At 38.4% G+C, this 24228-nt stretch overlaps 2 protein-coding genes across 4 annotated transcripts; one reads left to right on the plus strand and one right to left on the minus strand.

Annotated features, from left to right (window-relative positions):
• Positions 1-254: 254 nt before the first annotated feature.
• Positions 255-8347, plus strand: lysmd2 (LysM, putative peptidoglycan-binding, domain containing 2). 3 transcript variants are annotated; one of them, XR_010816556.1, is made up of 5 exons: positions 255-918; positions 2577-2947; positions 3200-3294; positions 6497-6586; positions 7514-8347. XR_010816556.1 is itself a non-coding variant. In XM_066701380.1 (3 exons), exons 1-3 carry the CDS (start codon positions 673-675, stop codon positions 7569-7571), a joined length of 675 nt encoding a protein of 224 aa, XP_066557477.1. In that variant the 5' UTR covers positions 255-672; the 3' UTR covers positions 7572-8347. The 3 variants fall into 3 exon arrangements, 1 of the variants encoding a protein (XP_066557477.1); XR_010816555.1 differs by lacking the exon at positions 6497-6586; XM_066701380.1 differs by lacking the exons at positions 3200-3294; positions 6497-6586.
• A 2698-nt stretch (positions 8348-11045) lies between these two features.
• Positions 11046-23514, minus strand: scg3 (secretogranin III). The gene is made up of 12 exons (XM_066701381.1): positions 23029-23514; positions 22324-22376; positions 21644-21683; positions 21338-21559; positions 19647-19789; positions 19148-19306; positions 18548-18734; positions 18056-18172; positions 15824-15907; positions 15196-15306; positions 14175-14264; positions 11046-12317 (listed from the first exon to the last, which is right to left on the minus strand). Exons 1-12 carry the CDS (start codon positions 23123-23125, stop codon positions 12199-12201), a joined length of 1422 nt encoding a protein of 473 aa, XP_066557478.1. The 5' UTR covers positions 23126-23514; the 3' UTR covers positions 11046-12198.
• Between the last annotated feature and the right edge of the window lie 714 nt (positions 23515-24228).

Consider the following 24228-nt stretch of genomic DNA (forward strand, 5'->3'; position numbering starts at 1 on the left):
TCAGATTCCACCTGGGTTTCGTTTCGTTTGTGGGTTGTTACACAGCAGCGAGGCAGCTTTCATATCTCTTTTTCATATTTTCTATAGTTTATTCTTAGTATGAGGCGGGCTCATATTTTCCAGGCTGTTACAGTGCGACGTGTGACAGATCTACACAGATCTGCTCTGCTCCACCAATGGGATCGGCGGGATTCTGCAGATCTGCGCAGAAACCTGTGCTACAAGAACGCAACCTATACATTTGCGTACGTCCGTGCAAAACCCCTCCCCAACTACAATCAATACTTGCAACTAACCCCCATATTTAACTCCTATCCTTCGTTCAAAATAGTATCATTTGTATTTTATTTATTTGTTTGTTTTAGGGATGCTTGCATTCTTTAAATGGTGTCTACCTTAATATATAAATTGCCTCCATGCCTCCTTATCTGACGAAGGAACCATTCATTAGAGACGCGGTATCAAATGACAGTATTTGCTTGCGCTCCGGTCCTCTGCTTGCGCTCGTCGTTAAATCGGGTGCATGTGTGTAAAATACAACATTAGCGAAGGACGAGCCCGGCTGGCGACTCCAGCACCCGGACCGAGTTTGAATTTAGCGGTGCATCTCATCATAACGGGACGAGTCGGCCGTCGTAACCCAGCCAGAGCCGCCTCGTTATTGCAAAGAAGATGGCGGAGTTCTCCCCGGTGCTGCCGCTGCGGGAGGGAGCTGATCGGTTCGGAGAGCCCGTCTTCCCCCGGTCCCGCTCCGGCTCCGAGTCCGACACCGAGCTGTCGCAGAGCCTGGCCCGGACCAAGACCCGCTTTTACGGCAGCACGGCCAGCGTCGCGGCGCCCCTGGCAGAGAAGTACATCGAGCACCGGGTGGGTGGCAGTGACACCCTACAGGGCATCGCTCTCAAATACGGCGTGACGGTAAGGATATAGAGCGAGTGTTTGTGTGGTGAGGTCATTGTTTTTAGGACGCATAATTAACAGCTGTCGTCGGACACCCTGGACCACCATGTTGTCGTTGGCAGGACTGGGCCAGGTACCCCTGTTTACCTCACGCTGAGGTATTACCCGGTTCACTTACTACACAATGAATCAGCTGGAGGTTTATGAAACAAACAAACAAACAAAAAAGATATAGATATACATAAAATGCATTTGGGCCTTTAAAGGATTAAGGACATGTTTGCATTGCACATTGAACTGACATGCTGTGATCAGAAATGCAGCTGATAGCGGGTTCATAAGGAGCCGCTTCTAATTGGACGCAGCGGTGGACCAGGAAGTGAACCGGCGCTCGCTGCTGGCTGCGCCTCGGTGTTACTGGCTTCTCTGTTCAGCAGCAACATGGTAGCACTAACACAGGGGGGATTTTCAGGGAAACCCCAGTGTTTTCTTTTGATTGAGCCAATGTATTTCCCACCTAGTGCATATAGGTTTCTAAATTCCCCTATTGTGAAAATAAAGGCATCTTTTATATGCGATTTGGTTGTAAGACCACAATGCTGGGGAATGGATGGTTCTGTTTTCAGCCCAAACCATCCAAACCAGAGCTGGGCTTACTGGGAGGAGTTTGTAGATGATTTGGCAGTACCTTGACATCCACAGGGAATGAATACAATCCCCCCCCCCCCCCCCCCCCGAGTCTGTGTGCTGCATGAGGGTTCATATCTGAATCTGTAACTGCAGTTCAGAATAGATTAGTTGATGTATTGTATCTCCTGGAAGGAAGCCTGGTTGCAATTCAAAGTCTTAGATTGTCAAAGATCAACGCCCTCTTTGTTTGAATAAAGGATTCAGTGTATCATGCGTTGCTTATGTCCGTAAGGAATGCAGATCAAATTCATTGGCTTTTGAGATGCATTTGTCTGTAGTTAATTTGAAGCACTGATTCTCTATACTGGTGCTATAATACAACCTACTGCATTCTGTATAGTTTTTTTTAATTTATTTTATTACACACATTTTGCTTCTTTGCTTTTAATTTTCTAAACATTTTCTTTTCTTTTCATGTACTTTGCTTTTTATTATCGGTCACAGTTTGCTAACTTTATCAAATCGACAGTTTACCTAGATAAGTTTAATGGTCTGTAAATATTTCTCTTCAAGACCAATTACTCGATTTCAGTGAGTACTATAAAGACACAAACCACCACAAATGAGTTTCTGGTGTAAGTACTGTTATAACTTGACATTTACAGTCTCCCTTTTTGCTCAGTTTAATCCATTTTTTTTTAAATGTGGTTGTAACTCTTGAAGGCGAGCCTTTATCAGCACTAAACAAATCTCTTCTCTCTTAATCACTGCCATTTTTAATATTTAAGAGCTTATGTGGGGTAGGGTGAATGAAGTATGACTGGTGTCAGTATTGTGAAAAGTTACTGTAATAATGTTTACAGCTATCAATAAAACTTTTACTGAGGGCTAAGTTACTGTCTATTATACTATGCTGTTTTATAGTAGCTGTGCTTTAAAAATGCTTGGCTTGTGCCAAAAATGTAATCTGATTGATCTATTTGAGCAATTCTTTTTGTAATGATGAAGCTAAAAGTGTTTTCCGTGTGTTTTATTCTTTCTTTCAGATGGAACAGATAAAAAGGGCAAACAAGCTCTTTAGCAATGATTGTATATTCTTAAGGACCAGTCTGCACATCCCAGTGTTTTCAGAGAAATCTACACTGCTCAATGGACTAAGTTCTTTAGAGTCTCCAGATAGCGAGGCAAGCGACGGCTGTACAGCAAAAGATGGCAGTCCCGCTATAGCTATAGATGGTGATGATACCTCCTCCTCCTCCTCCTCCTCCTCCTCCTCCACTGCCCCTAGTCCTCTGGAGCCTGACAGTCGACCCTCTCAGCCTGAAGAGCTGTCAGCCAAAGACTACTTACACAGACTGGACTTGCAGATTAAACTGTCAAAACAGGCTGCTAGGAAACTGAAGGAGGAGGATGACAGGTAAGATTTGATCATGCAAAAACTAAAATTCCAAACTTTATCCATTGTGGAAGTGTGGTAAGCTGTACTGAAAACAGGCAAAAGTAGGCAAAGCAAAAAATACACACTAGTTTGAGAATCAGTGGGAAAATTGTGCAACCTGTGGGTGTGTCTCATTCACTGAGACCAGTTTCTTGTCACACACACCTGACTGTTTCATGAACACCTTTCATGATGCGTTTCCTTTCGTTTTTCATTTTCCCGTTTTTGTAGCATGTGAGAGAGATGAGAGATCTGAAGTTTCCAAACTGCATATAAACCTATCCTATGCTTCTATCTGAACAGCCAAGGAGGATGCACTGCCTATGGTAATTACACATGGTATTGTGTGAGAAGTGGGTGGGGAAAAAAAAAAAAGGTTTCCATTAGAATGCTGTACCTTAAACCTCCTGACAGGCAGGCTGCGACCCCAAGCTCCTGCATCCAGAGGCACGCCTCAGTTTTCTATAGCCTGGCAGGGTAATGAAGCAATGAAATTACTCCAACAACTGGGCAGTAAAATGAAGAGAAATGCATTCATGACTTCAATAAAATATGAAAGCATTGTATCTTGGATCCGGTGCATTATGCAGTTCAATTTTATGTTCAGCTTTCTCCATCAGTCTTGGGTCAATTCAATCTCTTTCTCGGCTGCCAGAGCTCACCCAGTCGACCTGGTTTTGTATTAGCGCCAGATTGAAAGCAGCACGGAATAAAATAATTGTATCCGAGGTTTAGTTTTGAAACTAGGACTGCAGCAACGCTTAGGAAGAAGTAAAGTGGAAACTGAAACTGAAATGTTTGGATATCATGTAGAGCTATGCATATGTTGCAAGACGTTTTGACCTGATTTTAGATACTTTGGGAAGTGGAGAGGAATCGTAAAGCATTGCCTTCTAAACCTTACAGCTCAGACATATTTCACTTTCCCGTATAGAAAATGGCAAAACTTTGGCTTTGGGGTTGCCAGACAAAGAGCAGATCCAATTAGACTGGGCAAGAGTTTAAAATACATGTTGATTAGTATTGTGGTCAGGGTTAGGCTGGGCTTTATTACCTGCTTAAGGATAGGTCTACTATGCTATTCATCTTACTCAAAATCATGCTGACGGTGTGATTCAGGCTGAGAGAGAATTTCAATAACGTGTTTCAGAGACGGCTATCTGAGGAAGGCTTACTAACATGTCAGGAGATGTAACTGCTCGTGTCTTTTCCCCATGATGTTGTTGAGCTTCTATTCAGTGATGACAGCACTTCTCCACCGCAGTGTCTGCATGCTAATTCTGATGTGATAATTTAACATTAGTTTTGCACACTGAATTCGTGGTGGAGAGTCAAATAAATGAGCGGTTTCTGCTGCAGACTGTCAAAGGAATGGCACTTCATGATATCAGGCATGCCTAAAGGAGTTTTGTGATATTTTCCTGTAGTGTGAGAAGCTTGTGATCATGTTGCTGCCTCAGAACAAACCAAATTGAAGTTTACTACCTTGAAATTCTCTATTTAATATGCTCCTATCCAAATTTGAAGCCAACAGGATTCAGGCTTAAAAGTTGCCAATGAGATTTCATGCAGCATGTAACGTTTTGCAAGTGAGAGTTAATCACAATGAAGGGGTGAAACATCTTAGTGTTGTCGTCAGCTTTTTCTACTCCCTGCCTCCCCTCTCCCCTCCGTGTGAGGGAGTGCTCTGAATGACTTGATCAGAGTGCCAGCCAATCTCTGAGCATCACAGTCTGTCAGACCTCAGAGGAACTGAACTCTTGGAAGCCATCAGTCTGTCTCTGTCAGAGGCTGGGTGAGGCGCAGGGTAGCGCTGTGATCATCCATGACTAAAAGCAACTGTCAGCAGATCTGACACACAGAATTGCATTAGGGCCTGGAAGAAAACCGGAGAGAGGATTTAATAGATCGTCATGGCTCTGAAAATGCAACTTTTCCAATTTCACTTTGTCTCCCATCACAGGGAAACACTATAGAAAAATGAGCTTGGATATCTTTTTATGGATTCCCCCCTTTAGAAATGGTGTATAGTGCGCACCACGCTAGGAATGCTTTGAGGTAGAAGTTAGTATTGCTCTTCTGCAATGTCTTCTTGGACAATAAAATACATGTTCTACTTGTTAAAGCTATTTTGAATACCCTTTGATTTCACTTCTTTACTCCATCTTTCATGAACAAGTAAGCTCTCTCTCTGGGTGTAGATTAAAAGCCAGCAGTTTTTGCCATAGTTGTTTTTTTTTTTCTTCCTTTAATCAAACAGCAGTGCTCCCTGTAAATCTTATAAAATCTCAAACATGGCAGATTAACCATTAGCAGAGTATGAATCACAAGATGGAAAGCTTAACTGTGAAAAATGGATCATAAATTTTGGATTGAGGCTGGGGAGTGCTTTTAGCTTTTAAGAAACGGGGACATCGACCTCTGGAGGAAAGAGAAGAAATGTTGATTTAATCTAGGCTTCTAAATAGATATTGCAATGAACAGTGAATAGAAATGCAATAATAATAATTATTATTAATATTGTTATTAGTACTAGTAACAGAATGCAAACGGTACAAAAAACCCTGTTTGCCCTGACAATTTTATTCTGATATTACTGGCAGATCTGATTTACTGCAAGTAAAATGAGTTGTTTTTCTTGTAAAGTTTTTTGAAACCATTTAATTTTGATGCAGAGTGACAGGGTTCACACCATGGGGTTGAATAGGGTCTGTCTGAGGAATGTGCAGACGGCAAACTTCTGGAACCGCAACGCCAAGACGCACATGCCTTAAAGTGCATATTAAGTGCGCTTGATCCTTGCCAGCGTTTGAAGAAAACCACAGGTCAAAGCTGTCCACCATTTGCTTTACTGATGGGGGGCCTGTCTCTTCTCAGTTGCACTACTGTCTTATAGTCTCTGTATCCGAGCCTTAGAAAATAATCCCCCCTATTGATTTTGAGAATTCACTCTTATATGTTACTCTCAATAACGTTTATCAGCCCTTTTAAAATGGTGGAAGTGGTTCGTTTTTTGGACGATATTTAAATTGCAGTAGTACGTCAAAGCTTATATAATATTGTAGTGCATTTAGCAGGCTGACGTGGATCGAAAGCTATGGGTGGAAAGGATGCCGACTGCATTGTTCTGGCTGAATGGAGAGATGTGTGTTCTGCACAATTGCAGTCCCAGTCTTGTTTTGGAAATCTGAGGAGGGTTTGAATAGCTTGAGCAAATAAGTAATTTCTGAACCATTCTAGCTGGTTAGCACAGCAAATGTCATGCCACTTTAATATAATTATTCATTAATGTATCTATTATTTTGCCTTTTTGAACAGTATCTATTACTTTGCCCAGATTTTGTATTCCTCAAAAAAGATCTTCCTACCTTGTTCTCCCTCTGCTGTTTAAGAGAAAAAAAATCAAATCGGAAAATCACATTATGCTGTCCAAATGAATGTGTTGACTGTTGTTCAGATGGAAGAGGATCCTGGTGAATAATTGATGAGGCTAATTATTCAGTAATGTAGAGCTTCACTCTTTCATAGAGGGAGGTTTATCACCACCGAGGAGGATGTTCCAGGTCAGTCAGCAGCCTAATGATTCTCCTATCTATAAACTATGCAAGGAAGTGTACAGTAAGTACAAAGACCAACAGAACAGAATAAATATTTTTGTTTCTCTAACCTATACCATTATAGGCTGAACCAGCAGGAGGAATAAAAAAGGAGTAACTTTTGTTTTATTCAGAGATTATTTTTTAAATGGCAATGACATTATGAAACCGATGATGTTATGGTTAAAGGAGGAAAATGGGATTCCACTACAGGGGGTGATAAACTGTGCCGTTTTACTGAACCCAATGTAACAAACATCACTGCAGGAGACACCCAGAGACACCCAGGTAGCCATATAGAGGTCATATAGGTCATAGAGAACATGGGCCAGCCCAGAAGTGTAGTTATTTGTACCCGGAGATGGTGTCCGATTCTCACACCGTAGTTCGTATCATAACTTAATCTGTTATTGGAGGAAGATAGTGTTGTCTAGACAGAGGGGAAACTCACGTCTGCTCACTCTTCTTCGGAGTTGGGGATCACACATCTGGGGCTGTCTTCCATTTCTGTGCCTGTGTGAACTTGCATCTCTGGTGATTTTGTTTTAGTTTTTTTGCTTGTTTGTTGCTGTGGGGGGGGGTTCTGTGTGTTATGCAACCCAGATGGCCTCTCCTCGTCCTGGAGAGTCACAGCTCTACATATGACGGCTAACTTGTAATCACCTAAAGACTGAAAACATGGAGGGAAATGTGATTTTGACCACTTAAGGCCAGTTTTGGTGTAATGTGGTTGTTAGCCCAGGAAGCAGTGGGCCTCACTTGCGTTTTCTCCTGCAGTAGATGTCATAGAAGACCCACAGTGCACTGGGGAGCGTTGTCTGCATGGGGTTGTTTTTTCACACTTTGCTATCACCAGTTGAATCAAGCGAGATCGTTAGCAAAACTGCAATGTTTAGCTTCTGTTTTCCTGCAGCTGAAAGATGATATTTTGCGCTTTTGTGCTTCGCAGACACGAGGGCGACGAGTCTACACACGCCACGTCATCGTCTTACCAGAATATTGATTAAACCGCCTACTGGAGCCTCAGGATTTGAAAGAGAAAGTGTTGTTGTGTTTTCCTGGAAAACCATGGGCAGATGCTGGAGCAGTGACTGATGCATAGAATCTGCACGTCTTTTCTTTTCTTGCTTTTACCAAACCATGAAACAGGAATTTCTATCTGTGTATTTGCACTGAGCTATCCTTTGCCTTTATTATTATTATTATTATTATTATTATTATTATTATTATTATTATTATGTATTGTTCTTTTTTAATCCAAGGTCCTTACTTTGAAATGTGTGAGTGTGTGCAGCTCGACGCGCCCATGGCCCGTCCTCACAGCAGAATTCCACTACTTTTTGTCAAAAGGCAACTTTTAAATAACCAGCCACACTAATGTACAGATTACCTCTGTTGTAAAGTTCCCTTCATGTTTTAAAACCTATAAAACAGCATGTCAGGAAACTGAGATTTAGTACTATATCAATGCAGTATATGTACGGTTTGAAACCTTTCATCCTTCCTGCAAAAATGTAGCATTCCTATCAATATGTTCCTTCCTTTTGTTCCACTAAAGGGAGACTGATTATTTAGAAGTAAGCTGTGGGTGCCTGGAAGCTTCTTGATCTCTTACTTGCCTATTCAATGCTGTGTTGTGAAAGGGACAATTCTGTTTTCAAGTATGCATGTGTTGGTTTGTGTGTGATGGAGTTTAAACTGTTTTATTGTGCTTTTATTGTTACTTATGGTTTTTATCCAAAAAAAAACCCCAATAAACTTGACTGTTCTGAATTTCTATTTACACATTCTTTCAAACGTTTAGTTTTTGTTTGCTTTTTCTTTTTTTGTCAACGATTATAATTTCAGAAGTTTAACATGCTCTTGTTCATGGTATATTTCTGGATATGTATTATATTTATGGTGGCCTGCAGATTAACATCACTGATGGTTTATAATCAAAGTAGTAATAGAATTTAGGCTAGGAAGTATGTTAAAGTAAGTAGGTTAGTAGCTGAAGTATCAGAGCAGGTATATTCATGTTCATGATAGTTTGTAAGTTACTTTAAGGATATTTTTAAAATATTGATCCTACAATTGAAGTAGTAATTTAGCTTTTTATTTAATAAACCCTTAATAAGAAGCAAATAGGAGCCCAATAAGGAAAAGTTAAGGCTGTGAAGCTATTGTAGTGTGGTGTAGCATGGTTAACATGAAGTAAATTCTAGCTGATCATGTTAAGAAATGTGCTTAAAATGGTAAAGTGTAGTGTGATGAAGCATGGTAAAATATAAAATAATGGTTAAAATGGCAAAATCATGGTAAAAGTATGGTACATATACATAACATACATACTTGCATGGACCCTAAACTACATTCTATTATCTAATTTGTTTCGGAGCCCCGGAGGCAGGGCTGGATTTAAAACTGCGTCATTTAAAATCGCACGTTGCTGATTCGTATCTCACTAGAAAGCAGAGACCCCTTTCAACTGCTGCATCCCTCTCTATCCCTTTTATGTCTGTCTCTAGATCTCTTTCATGTGTCCCTTTCTCTATTTCCAATCATGTGTATCATATCACTCATATCATATTTGAAAATAAACACATCTGCGATTATTAATTTTGTATCTTTGCAGTTTGATATCAACACAGATTGTGATTACTATGAAATGTTAAGCAGAGGTAGATAATTCGAAGTCCAGCACACAACATGCTACTGTGTTACCGGGCTTCCACTGTACACTACACAACACCTTACTTGATCCAGTTTTGTTACCAGACTAAAGCATTCTACACTTTACTGTTTTTTGCCACATTATAGGCCACTTCATTTTACTGTGTTAGCACAGTACAGCACTATTTTAAATTCATATACTCGTTGAAGCTATTAAGGTTATGTACACACAAATGTATCTTGAGTAACAGTTAATTGCATTTTCTAAATCAGGATTGATGCTGTCTGTGTTTGAATAGGTCTCTTCACAGGAACAGTGGGAGTTTTAAATCAGTAACAGAGTAATCAATAATGTCCTAAAGCTGTGGTTTATTGAAGGTTGTATCTCTGTTAATTTATTAGTTTTGGCTGTGCTTTACTATTCCACAAAACCAATATTTTGCCTGCTGATTGTACATTGAGGAAAGGTGATTGGAGCCCTTCTGTCCCTATTTTAAGTCTACACATTGATAGCATTCATTCCAACCTCCTGTCCACATATTTCTTAAATTATCTCTCTCTCTCTACTATATATATAATGTCCAAAAGCTAATGATATAACGAGCACAAACTGAGTAAGCATTATAAGATCTAATTTATTACATATTTGACTTCCTTCAAGATTAGTGTCTAATTAAATCTAATATGTTTTGAAACTGAAGTGCTCTGGGGCAGCATTAAATGGGACTTCTCACATGGAAAGGACAGCTGTGATTTGTGATGATTTCAGTGATGTCTCATATAAAGCTCGTCGCTTTGCAGTCTGGTCCTCATGGCACAAACCAACGGTTCTATCAAAGCTATCATTTCAGACACTGTTTTAAAAATGTAGAACAGGGTAGAATGACTTTTTTTAGAAAATCAATTATTTTAAACCTGTCTGTGTGTCATTGGTGACTGCATGCAACATGTTGTTTTCTTCTGGTTTCTTTTCCCATTCAATAAGCAAGTGGCATGCCATCTTAGTACTCAACCATTTACCTAATCTTGCTAATGTATTGGCTGGGTCAGGAAAAAAGTTTCATTGAGATGGGAATGTTAAGAACAGCACTTTAAAAAGTTAAAATTGTGAAACCGTCATTGTTTTAATATAGATAGTTGGCAGTGATGCAATTTTCAATGTTATGAACATCTAACAACATTTGTCAGTGGGTAGATGTTCACAAAAGACCAATCCAGTCTTAATTATTATTAACCTTCTTATTTTAATAATTATTTTTTTCCTTATGTTCACTCCAAAGACCTGGGTTATGTCAATAAAACAGAGTTGGGAACAGAATTCCAAGTAAATGGAATGGATAGTAAATTATCTTCTTTGAATGTTTCATTGCATAAACTGCAGGGAATTAATATAGTTAGGTTATGTGTGTGTGTGTGTGTTTGTGTTTCTGTCTGTCTGTCTGTCTGTCTGTCTGAACACTCCCACTGGATGTTTAAATTTGAACTTTGCATGCAATTTATTCCAAACAAATGATTTGGACAGATGGCAGATTGTTAATGGTCAGCTGAACGGCATTTTATGTGAACATTCTATTTCTGATCTAGTAGTATTGTTTGTTATATTGTGTTCTGGATCTCTAATTTTAATGATTAATACATTCCTAAATCCCCACTGACACTGACACTGAAACTTAGCCATCTCTCATGACGTCACACAGGGAACCACCCTGCTCCTCTGAAACTACTCTGTCTTTCAGGAGTGGCAGGAGTTAAATATATAGCTATATGAATCATTAATATTAGAGCTCCAGAACATGATATAAGAAATAATAATAATTGGGAATTAATGTTTTTTTGTTACTAGTTAGTTTTATTGTTTAATGACAAAAGGATCATATAATGAGTTTCTGATTGGCAAATGCTTCCCAGCCTTGCATTGGCTCACTAAAACTACACACTGGGTCTAAAACAGATGAACATAAAATAATTGTATCATAGATAAAACACTTAAAATACAGCTTGTTTTATACAACAATGATACTGTTATGAAGTGAGAGAGGAAATGTTTTTCAACTATAACCGACTACGTTGTTAAAGAAAGGCAGTTTTTTAATTGCTTTTACATTATTCAGAAAAAATTCACAAATATTTACACTTAAAAATACTTTGTTTGTGTTTTACGCACAATATCAGGATGCAATGTTTTGTTGTCTGTTTCCTTTGTTGATTTGTAACGTGCAGAATGAAAAAGAAGACAGCCTAAACCACATGTGATCATGACTGAAGCAGAAGTCTCCAGGAGACTTTAAAGACATTTCCCTGAACCAGCGAATCTATCAGAAAGCAAGAAAGTAACAAAGTGCTGTTAAAGGACACTGGAGACACAAAACACCAAGTAGATTTTGGCAGAATTAAAAGCCATAATATGTTTTACACTGATACAGAAAAGGGTTGTGATGATACACTCTCTGGATGGGTTACATTTAATATTTTCTTTTTTTTAGCAAAAGAAGAATCTATTGCACAGTAGGATCAGCAAAAGCTAGGGTCTGCCATCTATTTTCTAAACAAGCATTTTGCAACTCTTTTCACTTCCTGTTTTTTATTTTTTAGGTTTTTTATTTTTTCCTTTATCAAAAAGAGCCACTGGATCGTGACCTGCAATTATACCTCCCAATTTGAGCTGTTTTCTGACTATTCCCTGTGTGTAAGTAGTTATTTGCAAGTGGCAGATTACTACAATTTGGTGCTTTCCCCCCCTGTCATTCAGTGGCATCAGTGTGGAAGCTTCTAGCACAACTGTAGGGTATTGCTCTTTGGGATATGACAAACACTTAACGGATGTAACATTATTGCAATATTTCCAAATTTATCTTCATGTGGATTTGTGTGCATGGGCCAACAGTCTGGAAGTGTGAGCTGCAATTCGATCACCTAGTTTATTTTATTCTTTTCAAATATATTTTTAAGTTTTCATCTTTCTCTCAGTTGATATCCTTTCTAGAGGCTGCTGTAAATCCTCTTAATAACTTCCCCTTCATCTTTCTCCAGGATGCCCTTCTCGATGTACGAATCCACTTGCTGGTCCATAAAGTCCCTCAGCTTTGAAAGATCGTAATCTGGAAGAGTCAAGACAGGTTTTAACAAAATAACTTGCTATCATTGTAACGAAAGTCAACTTGGATACAAGAATGACAGAATATCAAATCTAGTATAGAAATGGTAGATTAATTAAAAATATAAATTGAAAATTAAACAAAAAAAGAAACAGGGATGTTTCACATATCCCTTTGTGTTATCCTGGGGGCCACTCTGTAGGTTTGTGGTAACCGAACTGCAGTTGCTTCATACGCCTGTTATAATTTTAAGTTTTGCTTCCGAACTTTAACACACACCAACACACACACTCACACACAAAAGCATATTATTCCAGCTATTATGACATGAGGATTAAAATACAAATAATGAATTACATTCCTGAGATGCAGCTAAACAGAATCCTAATAGATTTTCAGTTGGCCTGTCGCCCATTCTTGTTTTCTTGTGTCACATTTGTATGGAAAGCTGCTGTAACGCACCAACTGCTTAATGAGAATTGGGCTAGATTAGGGAAGTTAAAAGGCAATACAAATTAACTCAACAAGAAGTAAAACCAAAGTGTTTCCCTCAATAAATAAGCTTTTTGACTCAAAACTCAAGATACATTAAGCATTGGTGACTGGATGCAACACAGTTGTTTTCTTCTGTCTTCTCCAAATTATTTTGTTTTTCAAATCACCTTCACATAATGCAGGTGAAAAAGACATAGTTATATCTATTGCTTTAAAGGGAAACTGTCATTTGTTTTATATAGATAGTTGGCAGTGATGCATTTTTCGGTATATGCCTTTCAATTGTCAGTGGGTAGATGTTCACAAAGGACCGATCCGGTCTTAATTATTATTAACCTTCTTATTTTAATAATTATTTTTTCTTATGTTTATGTCTCAACTTAAACAATACCAATAAGAATTCAGTTTTTCTATGGGTACTGTTTTGTTAAGGTGCTTAAAAAGTTTTTTGCAGGATAACGGGAATGAAGCCAAATTAATAAAAGTTGGCTCATCAGCTGTAATTAAAGAAATAACAGTGACACACCATAGACGGCTAGAATTGGGCTGATTCCCACACAAGAGCTGAGACAATAGCCAAGGCAGATGCATGTAGGCAAGATTAATGCAAATTGCAGGTAGGCAGAAAGACATGAATACGCTTTTGTAAAAAGGAGGCATGCATCTCAGTAATTAGGGCAAACTCATCAAGTCACTGATAAATATTCATGGGGCTTCTGAGTAAACTAACTGTTCCCACTCCCCCCTACGCTTATTTCAATTGCAAATTTAAGCCCAACAAAAGGGTCTTTAATTTAGTTATTCTGGGATCTGAACTGGGTTGCTGTAAAGTCCTGTGTGTATACATCTACCAGACATTAGTGCTGTGGAAAAACTTGTTAAAAATTGTATTGCTCCCAAGGGGTATTGAAATACAATGGATAGGTGAGCTAGTTTATATTAAACCTATAAAATATTTCCACATGAAAAATATTTTTTATTAAAAAAAGTACATTATTTCAAAATGGTTTCTGGAATTAATTTCCTCTAATGTATGACATTCTGCCACTTATTTGACTTTCCCTGATGTACAGTACAGCATACCCACGGGGTCCTTAATATCCACAGGATAGAAACAACATTGGTTTAAAGACTAAAATGCACACAGTCTGGGGCATGAGCTGAAAGGCACCAGCTGAAGAGGAACAGGCCTTGATCCTGTGCCTTGGAAGTGATCAGTCTTTCTAAAGCTAAGCAGGGTCGATAAATAGGATAAAACAACAACCGAAAACCATAGTGCAAGGCATTGTACAAAAGCTCAAAACATAATAAATCTGACCCACTGTTTCCAGTCCTCAATATAAAGGAATAATGATAATTGCTTACCTTCTTTGGTGCCCTGTTTGTTATGTTTTTTCAGCCATTCGATATTCTTCCTGATTGCCTCCAAATAGGTTTCCGACTTCCCAGAAGGGACTGCGAAAGGGAGAGATCTCCAATGTCAGCTGTGATAGATGAGCCTCTTTCAGTTTAGCAGATTCAATTACAGTCGCAGGCAGTGTCCCCTTTTTCAAGTTCATTTATTTTACAGTTGCATGAAACTTCAGAGCAAACATGGCCAAATGCTATTCCTTTGACTTTTGTGTAAAATCAACATTGTCTGTATTCTTTTTTCTTAATATTTTTATTGCATGTTTTCATTGAGTACCTGTTGGGGATGCCGGAGTGCACTATGTGTTTAGGTCTCAGTCAAGTACAGTTTTATTAGCTTTCCGAGGACAACCAATCGTGTTTCAAATCATGTGAGTGAATGTCAGCGGCCATACAGAGACTCCTTTGCTATTACAATGCATATTTGTCGTTTTGCATCTCCTAAGTGAAAGCTGGGAATTATTAATGCATTACGCAGCCTTACATTAACATGATGCTCAAACCAAGCGGATGCAAAGGCAGGTGTCCTCGTTGCTGTTTCCCTCTAAGTGTTATTGAAATACCCTGGTTCTGCTCTGGTGAGGTTGCAGATAGATTTAGTTCACTACACTTCACTCCCTCTGGGGATATTGCATGTAATGAATTCTGCTGCAATGCAATAATTTGGCTGTGGCTGGCTCGGACTGTGCTGATTCAAAACTGACGATCCAAATTACAAAGTGTAAAGTCTTGACCCAAATAGCTTTCCATATTAAGTAGCTCTTCACTAAGAGACACGGCTGCTTAAAATAACCTAAAACACTCCGGGAGGCTTTAGTGTAATCACAATCGATTCATTTATCATTCAGTAATAATGTGCATGCTAATAGATGCTTTTCTATCTAGACAAAAATAAATGCGGTGTGCAGAAGAGCTATGATCTATGAGAACTGGGATCCTTTGCAGTATGCCTCAGCCTCGGACAGATACTGCTCACCTGACTCTGGCACTGCCTGCTCCTCTTTGGTGGAGTCCTTCAGAGATTCATATTCCTTCTCCATCTTGGCAGCCTCTTCCTTGGTGTTGTCAACCTCGTCACTGGTCTTTTCTATGATGGGCACACATTGAAACATTCACCTACAGTATTGTACCAGCCTAACAAGTGTGGTAATAGCATGATAAAGTTTAATCTAAAAGAAGAGTGAATTTGTGGTAAAGCATACAGAGGCATCGCAGGAAAGGAAATCTGTGCATCTTTACTTTGGTAGCTCCAAATGTTAACCCGACCCTTTACACGGTGACTGTCTCACATTGCGTGACTATACATAACCTTGACACGAGAATTAGGCCTGCCAAGCTCTTCGTTCATTGTATTGCATCCATCGTCAAACACGTACTGTGCCCTTGCTCTTCTCCGTAAAACATTTGTAATTAGCTATTGTATTGTGGGAATCTTATGTTCCTTTCCAATACTGGAATTTGCTGCAGCATGTGAAACGTTCCTTTGTCAATGACAAAGACTGAACTCTTCTCCCTTGAGTGATGGAGACGTCATATTCTGATGCATGGGTCAATAACAGCCTTACTAACTGCCTATTGAAATGATTGAAGACCTTCATATTTACCTGCTAATGGTTTGATGTCAGATGACACCAGTGATTTTCCAAGTTTATTCTTAGTTTGAAGGGCAATCATGGCATCAAGGTTTTCTGGAAGACATAAAACAGGGTACAAATAATTTTATATGCTATTATTTTTTTAATTTACATTTTTTTTTTGTGACTCTTCACACATACAGTTTATAAGAAGTCAAAGTTAAATGGTATTGTGATTAAACAAGTAATTAATATGAGTTTATATAATGCTCTCCTAATTATATTCCACATGTGCTGTTTTCGTGACCTCAAGCAGGTGGGCAAGATCCTCATGGAACAAAATAAGACGGTGCCAGGTGAGTCATCTCTAACCTCGGATCGTAAAGAAACAAGCAAAGAATGAATAACTAGGCAACACACTTTTGTATCTGATGGTTTCCTAAGAAAAATAATGTTCTGTTATAGGGGTTACCATGGAAACCACTGTCTTACCCAACACATATTTAATGGGTTTATAATTCCTTTAATTAGTTGAAACCAGGAGAGAGAAATAAGTCTGTAATTACAGAAGTTGGTTGGGGAAGAAAAAAACTGAAAAAAGTTTGCTTACAATTTTTATTAGTGTTGATCAATATTGTCGTATTTATTGAACAGCCCTTGTGCATGTTCAAAGCAGTATGTGCTGCAGATTGCTGATGATGAGTCATGGTAGTTTAGAGCAATGCACAGTTGGCAGCATGGCATGCTCCCACTCTGAACCACTGGTTGCCCTCCAGGCCTTTCTTCTAAAGATCACCTGACACATACCATCAGATACGTGAACCATGCAGGGATGACACTGCTGCCCCCAAGACAGTGTGGGGTCGGGCTGCGCTGCACACATTAGTGCCATAACAGTGCTTGGACAATGAAATGTGTCATGGCTCTGCAGGATCTGCCTGCCCTTGCTCTTGTGAAATTAGAGCTCTTATAGTGTTTTTATGTGCTGTCTAACACTTTTTTGCACGCATGTGTGTATCTGACGCAGGTGTATGGTGGCTCATCCATGGTTTTATTAGACATTTGAAATGTAATTAAAAAATGCAAGTCATTCTTTTTGGCCATTCTTGGTTGGCGGACTGTCTTTTTTTATTTATGAAATCGAACCTGGTAAATATTCAATGGGAATTTGATATTTATTCAGCAGCAAAGTATGTTTTTTTTACCCTTTCTTTCATTCTTTCTTTCTTTTTCTTTCTTTCTTGTTAACTGAGCAAATTGGTGTCACTGTTTTCTGCCCTCACAAGTGAAGAGACTAATTTGTCATCTCTAAATCATCTAGCAAGACAGACAGAACCAATCACAGTGACTTGTCAGGATTAATGGAGAGGTAATAACACTCAAATATCTTTGACAGATTCCCTCCTGCAACACTTTTTGTTGGTGTATAAAACAGGGTGTATAAACAGAAGTATGTAATCGAGAACACTTTCTGTGTTAAGTGTTCCTGAACAGAAAGGGAAATACAGTACTGCGCATCAAAATGAAAATGTATGTTATACAATCAGGATACACAATGTGAGATTGAAAGAAAATCTAGTATATAGCTATTAACAGCTATAATTTCACTTAATGCATTAGGCATGAAATAAAAAACAGCATCTTAAAATTAGATGGATGGACCGCATGATATTTAATAAAGGGCCGTTTGATTCAAGCATTTATTTAAATCACTCAAACTGTACATTTACATTTAAATATCAATATGAAAAATATATTTACAATACGAATAATACAAATACAATAAAACTGTAACCCTATTATTATTATTATTATTATTATTATTATTATTATTATTATTATTATTATTAAAGCTTGTCTTTAAAATCAGGAAACAAAATAAACAGCTATTGCAGGCAATCCCACTTTACACTTGAAAAGGCAATCCCCCTCAAGCTAATCATTGCAAGCAAGCACTAGAATGGCTGGCTGCACCAAGAAGATAAGAAACGCTCCATGCCTACAGAAGATAATGTAGATCCATTCTGCTAGTATTGCACTCTCACGACACACCGAGAAAATATTAAATTCCATTCGTTGAGATCAACATATAATTTTGAATAAATTTACATCAGGAAGTTGCACATACAAAAGAAGTAAGAAGTAAATAAAGATTGCTTTTACCACTCTTGGCAGCTCTAGCTCAGAGTTTGTCAAGCCACGTATTTGTAATTTTTTTATAACTTGTTGATGTTCAATAAGAAACCACACACACATTCTTACCCAGATAAGAAACTCCTTCCTCAGGTGTGATTGTCCCATACTTGACCATCATCTTCACAAAGTCAATCAGTGTTTTCATTATAGTGATCAGAGTCTCTTTCTCCTTTGCGTCTTGTTCTGTGAAAACAGAGAAGCACAATTCAATTAGCTTTTTCAATTGAATTTACATTTTTAAATACAATCAAATCAAATAATTATGCTTGGTTTGGTTTCTGGTTAGATCAAAAGCCTTGGGTTGAAAGATACAACAGGTTAAAATGACATTTTTGGACATAAGTTTACCACATATAAACATGGAACCATCATGACAAAGACAACTATGGGAACTGCTGAATGTTTTCACAAATGGGATGTCTGAACTGCACACTGGTTCTTTTAAACAGCCAGTCACACTGACACAACATTTAGATGTGTTGAAATCATGAGTTAGAAACATGGACCAACATTGGCAGCTGTCTGTCTCATAGTCTTAATCCACTTGATGCCTCTAACCTGAGTTGAGGCTCTTCAGGAGGTTGTAGAAGTTGGGGAAATACTGGAGGTCCTGAAGACCATCCTCAGGCGACAGCTCATTCCTTCGGTCCATCTCATTGGGTGGGGCCCATGTGTTGTCCACTGTGTCGTCAATGTCCTCAGTCACATGTTCCTCCTCGTACTTCTTGATGGGTTTTTCAGATTCCTTTCAGAAAACAAAAGTGACACAGACTAAAGTTACATTTGGTTTAATATGTTTAAGTTCTGCGTGTTTTATTAATTGCAATCCACACACAAGACTTTGTAATACCATACATTTTTGTTTTCTTATGATCCTGAAGTAAAAATTGTTTTCAGTTGGCCAAAACCCTTATTTTATCTCATACAGCACTACACTATCTGTTATGCTTTTTTGCCTTTGGTTCATTGCATGGTAAAGCATTTACATCATTCTGAAGTAATCCAGGGTATGGCAGATAAAAAAGAACAAAAGCAACTTGACAGTGCAAAAGACACATTGGTTTTGATCTTTATTTGTAGAACACACTCTAAAGTACAGCTTATGGAGACAGACTTTTGACTATCATTTCGGGAATATATAGATCTCTCCTCTCTTACCATTTTCTCATCTTGCTTCTCCTCTATGTCTTCAGTTCTGGAGGCAGGGTAGTCCATCCTGCCATCCTCTATCTCGTTGTTCTTGGCTTGATTGGCTATCAGCTGCTGCAGGGCCTCTGCAACTTCATACTCCAGTGTGTCAGCCTGGCTTTCAGTGATCTGGAGAGATTTAAAATTAACAACATTATGGAAGTCTTGGTCTGTTGATAACCACTGAGTCTAGTAATGTCTTTTGAGGTATATTACCGAGAATGCAAAAGCCACAAGCTGCCAATTAATTCATGTTTTCATTCCTTAACAGCTTTCGGTCCTTCATTCCCTTGCCTCCTCTGCTTGATACAACTTTCCATTTTCTGTGTTATGCTCCATAAAATTTCCAGTGATACTGTTTTCCTTCCTTGATGTGAAAAGCTCCTGCACTGAATCTATACCTAAGTTAGAGTTGTTTGTTGACTTTCAAACCACAGCTGACCTTTTATTTTATTTTTAAGTGTCTTACCAGTCCCAAGTTTAGCAGTTTGGACACAATTCTGTCAAACACCCCTCTGTCATCTTCCTCGTATATTCTGGTGGCTATTTTCTGCACAATGTCTTCCGCTGTCAGAGGAGTCCCATCCAACTGGTGGAGACCATCGGGGTCATCTGAAATAAGACAACAGTTTTGAAAATAGACTTTTCTTGCAAACTCAATAAGCAGTAGTCTGGAGACCCACGCTGTCGCATTTGTAGATTAATCTGACAACTCTTTTTCATCAAAAAGGTTTGTGCATGTAACTATTCAGCAGTGATCACTGGAAATTAGAATAATCTCTTTGGCCTCCAATGACACATACCAATTTCTACTGCCCCCTCTAAGACTGTGTAAAACCCTATAACACCAATTAAATATTCTTCTTTATGTTTGCTACCGGTGAGTGACTCTGTGACAACATACCATAGAATTGTGAGGCTAATTGCAGTTGTTCACAATATAAGTAATTACTTTTTTATCTTAAGAGCACAGAAAAGCAATATAACACAGAAATGTATGCTTTTGTATTGCTCTGAGAACACCTTATTCAGAGCTAGTGCCTCTCTGGTGGCAGCAGGTGAAAATATCCACCACAATGGCTGCAATGCTTGAGAAAAGCTGGCACCATATGCGTATCATCAGCAACCAGACACAAGAAGCCTGAAGAAACACAAGGTCAGGGCAAGCCGGCCGGTTAAAGAGACACACTCAGCAGAAACCTCATTCCAGCCCACACACTGTATCTGTTTACCTCACTGCTGGGCTTCCTGGTGTTACTGCAATTAAAATCAATCTGGCTTTTCAGTCATTTAGCATATATATATATATATATATATATATATATATATATATATATATATATATACATATATATATATGTTGCCTGAAAAACAGCTGGGATCATATTATTTCCTGAATAAATGAACTACTATAACAATTATAATGGGGCACTTGGTTTCTCTATATTTCTCTATATTTCTGCATCTGTTTGTGATTTGCCTCAGCAGCTCTGTAGATTGTTACAGATGCATTATCAGCGATGCCCCCAGACCTCGGTCTGACACAGTGAGGACCAGTGAGCCTTTGAAATGTAGATAGGAAGATATGACTTGTTTGTGGATTCAGGCACGTGTTCCATGGTCCAAAAAAAAAAAAGCTGCTTTAAAAACCAACGCCAGACGGAGCACAGATAATCCTGTTTTCTTTAGAGGACATCTTTCCATTTGGCTAACAACTTCCACTGAAAATATGAGGAAGCTTTGCTTCCTGTAGACTATAGAGTGTTGTAACTAGGAAATCTCTTTAAATGGGGCGCTGTTACAGTGAAGATTTCAGTAATTAGACATCTCTCTTGAATGGCACATCTGGATAAAGACCCACACCTGGTATTGTTCTTAATCATGCATATTAACAAATCTATTATTATTATTATTATTATTATTATTATTATTATTATTATTATTATTATTATTTAAATGTTACTCTTGATGTTTATGCTTCTTCTCATCCTTCCTGTTGATTTACACAGGGCAATAAAAAAAGGTTAACTCTACCTAGTTTAATTATTAAAATAGTTAAGGGTGGAATTAAGCACTAATAGCTCACTTTATTTAATATCTAATGAACTGGGACCCAGATTAAAGCCATTCCACCACACCCATAGTTGTTATATAGAGTACCTTGATATCTGTAGTCCATTCCATTTTTGGTGGAGTCGTAGTCTTCTGCCAATCTCCTGTTTTTGGTCGAATCGGCATCATCCGGAAAATAGTGGGTGTCTATGGTGGGTGCGCTGGGGGTCTTGTTGTCGGCCTGCTTTGATCTTTCAGCCAGAGATTTGAGCAGACTGAAGTCGTCATTGTCTGGGTCAATCTGGATTTCGGTGGACTCGGACTGGTTGTCTGTAGGGAAAACCAGTCTTCATATACAAAGATCATGTGTAATGTAAATTTACACACATAAAGAAAACGGACCCACACACTCACCTTTGGGCACCGATTTACTGACACTGTCTGCCTCCGCTATCTGTTTTAAAGACAGAAATAAACATGAAGGTTTTAAAAATATATATATTATTGCTTTACATTTAGCTTTTCTCCATTAATCTTTATTTTGACATAGATGTGTTGATTTGTTGTAATGAAATTATTAAGGTTTAAGTAATGTAACCAGGTCCATAGTAAATTATGGTTATTTTTGTAAAGATTAGTATTAGTATTAGTATTTTTGTCCCATTAGACATGAGACGGAGCATGCCATGTCATACTGGATTTACAAAATCTATCTTTATTAAAATGTAATCTAATTAATGATTGCAGGTGCTTTGTGTTTTTTATATAATTATGTCAAATTATCGTTAATGCTTCACTTCGGGTCCGTGGTAGGGATACGTATAGACAGTTATTATCCTTTGGTTGAAATCAAAATATCTGGGTATGTTCAACATGAAAGGCGCTATAATGTCGGTGCTGTATGTCGCTAGAACTTGTTTACACGTTAGTTGCCTGGAAAACATGTATATTGATAAACCCACGTACAGTAAAATAGTATACTACTGTGATTAAATAAGACCAGTTTAAAACATGATTTTCCAACCAGTTTCACGTGTTATTTTCTTGTTGAAAAAGATCCTTTCCCACGAGTTTTATTCCTTTAAATAACTTACTTGTTCCTCTAATGGTCTTTCCTCGCTCAGCTGCCTGTTGTACACAGCCTTGTCTACAAAAAGAGCACACATAATACAAATAGCGCACTTTCTGAACACACACACACAATATATCAGCAGACATTGTACCTAATCGCTGTATACTTAGACATCAACAACATATTAATGGAAAACAGGGAGAAGGATATATAAATATAAATATATATATATATATATATATATATATATATATATATATGTGGAAATAGCGAATTAAAACGGTACATTGCATAAACGCGAATTATCTGAATCCAGTACATATTTTTGAGTTCATTGCAGTGTTTTAAACTCTCAAACCGGAACAGCAGTGATATAATCGGATTAAGGCAATCAAAGGATTAAACAGCAATGAAAATAGAACACAATCGACCTCACAGCTGGGAATGCAAATCAAAATGTCTCGATTAATATCAAACCATTATCAATCATTTGATTACATTTAAATGATTAATCTGTATCAAATGTGCCCACACTGTTACCTTGCGGGGACGTGCGTGTTAAATAATTTACATGTCAAATCTCCCAATAGTTTTTTTTCTTTTTTTTTTTTCTGCGGAGGATTAACCGGTATAAAACAGATGATCCTTTTCGCTTTTTACATGGACATGTTAAAGTAAATGATCATAAGGAAATACAATGAACTACCGTTTCGGTTCTCTTACTTACCATTGGAAACATCAGGTGTAGGAAAGGCATTGCTCTGGTGTAGGACAACTGCGAAAATATGAACAAAGAAGAAAACTCCCCAGCTTTTAGACGCCATTCTTAGAGAAACTGCAGTAAGAGTTGGTGGTGTTGGCCAGGAGGATTGCTCCTGGTCTGCTTTGCTTCGAGGTGTTCACTAATTTGCGACTAAAATGTCTGCTGGTTCTCAGGACAGCTCCCTGTGCCCAACCTAGAGCTCTTGCTGGGTGTCTTCCTGCCCAGGTCCTGATGGAGACTGGCGAGGTCCTGAGCTCCGGTGGCGCTAAAGCAGGTTTTGAAATTCACTGTGCGGAGCTGTTCAGTACCAGCGGTGCTGAAACCAGGTCGCCGGCTCTAATGAAAGCCAGATAAGCTGCTAGGCTCGTCGGTTGCAACTAAGCCACGGCCGTGTGAGACTTTGGCTTGCCCTTTGGCTATAGCTATATGGTCCCCAGAAGAAATAGATCTGCCTCCTCCTTGTGACAGCCCAGTGGAAGAGGTGGACTAAAGAGAAAATCCGCCCATGTGCGTCAGCTGCTTCCAAACCTGCGTCAGTCCATCCCTGAAATGCCTTTTCCAGCTCCAACAATAAGGACCTCCGTGTTGTTATTGATTACACAGCAAACCCCAAAGTTCAACGGTTTCCTGTTTACAGTGGTTTAAAACACCATCAACTATACCCACAGGCTATTGACATCCTTATTGGTCTGTTTGATCGTTTTTTTACATTACAATATAAATAGACAACCTAAAAAGATTTCCACTTTGCATATAGGCTATATATAAATAATCATAAAAAAAACCTCACCATTGTTAAAGTCGATAAACATATGAAGTCTTCCATATTTAGAAGAACACTATTTTCTTTAATTTTCTTGGCCCCATGAAAAATAATGTCTTAGTATTATGTTTTAAGCTAAACTAATGAGAAGAATAGTTATTAAACAACCATCGCACCTACTCGTCGTATACAAACGCATTTATTGTGTTGAAGGTTTATCTATCATATATAAAGCTATGCTAAAGGCATATATAAACAGTTTACATATAAACTGTGTCATTATACCATTTCACAAATCCAATCTCCTTTTTGACATTGTTTTTTTTTTCCATTTGATTCTGACGAGCTATCTGGGCTAAGACAATGGCGTCACCTGTATGTTATCTATAACTGTTATTATG

The sequence above is a fragment of the Amia ocellicauda genome, chromosome 4 (assembly GCF_036373705.1).
Source record: "Amia ocellicauda isolate fAmiCal2 chromosome 4, fAmiCal2.hap1, whole genome shotgun sequence".
NCBI classification, from domain to species: Eukaryota; Metazoa; Chordata; class Actinopteri; order Amiiformes; family Amiidae; genus Amia; species Amia ocellicauda.

Coding starts and splice junctions, on each gene's coding strand:
- lysmd2 (XM_066701380.1), top strand. CDS start 673: ATGGCGGAGTTCTCCCCGGTGCTGCCGCTGCGGGAGGGAGCTGATCGG. Junction 919..2,576: donor CTCTCAAATACGGCGTGACG/GTAAGGATATAG, acceptor TCTTTCTTTCAG/ATGGAACAGATAAAAAGGGC. Junction 2,948..7,513: donor CTGAAGGAGGAGGATGACAG/GTAAGATTTGAT, acceptor TGTGCTTCGCAG/ACACGAGGGCGACGAGTCTA.
- scg3 (XM_066701381.1), bottom strand. CDS start 23,125: ATGGCGTCTAAAAGCTGGGGAGTTTTCTTCTTTGTTCATATTTTCGCA. Junction 15,908..18,055: donor GGAAGGAGTTTCTTATCTGG/GTAAGAATGTGT, acceptor TATGTCTTCCAG/AAAACCTTGATGCCATGATT. Junction 14,265..15,195: donor GCAGGCAGTGCCAGAGTCAG/GTGAGCAGTATC, acceptor TCCCTTTCGCAG/TCCCTTCTGGGAAGTCGGAA.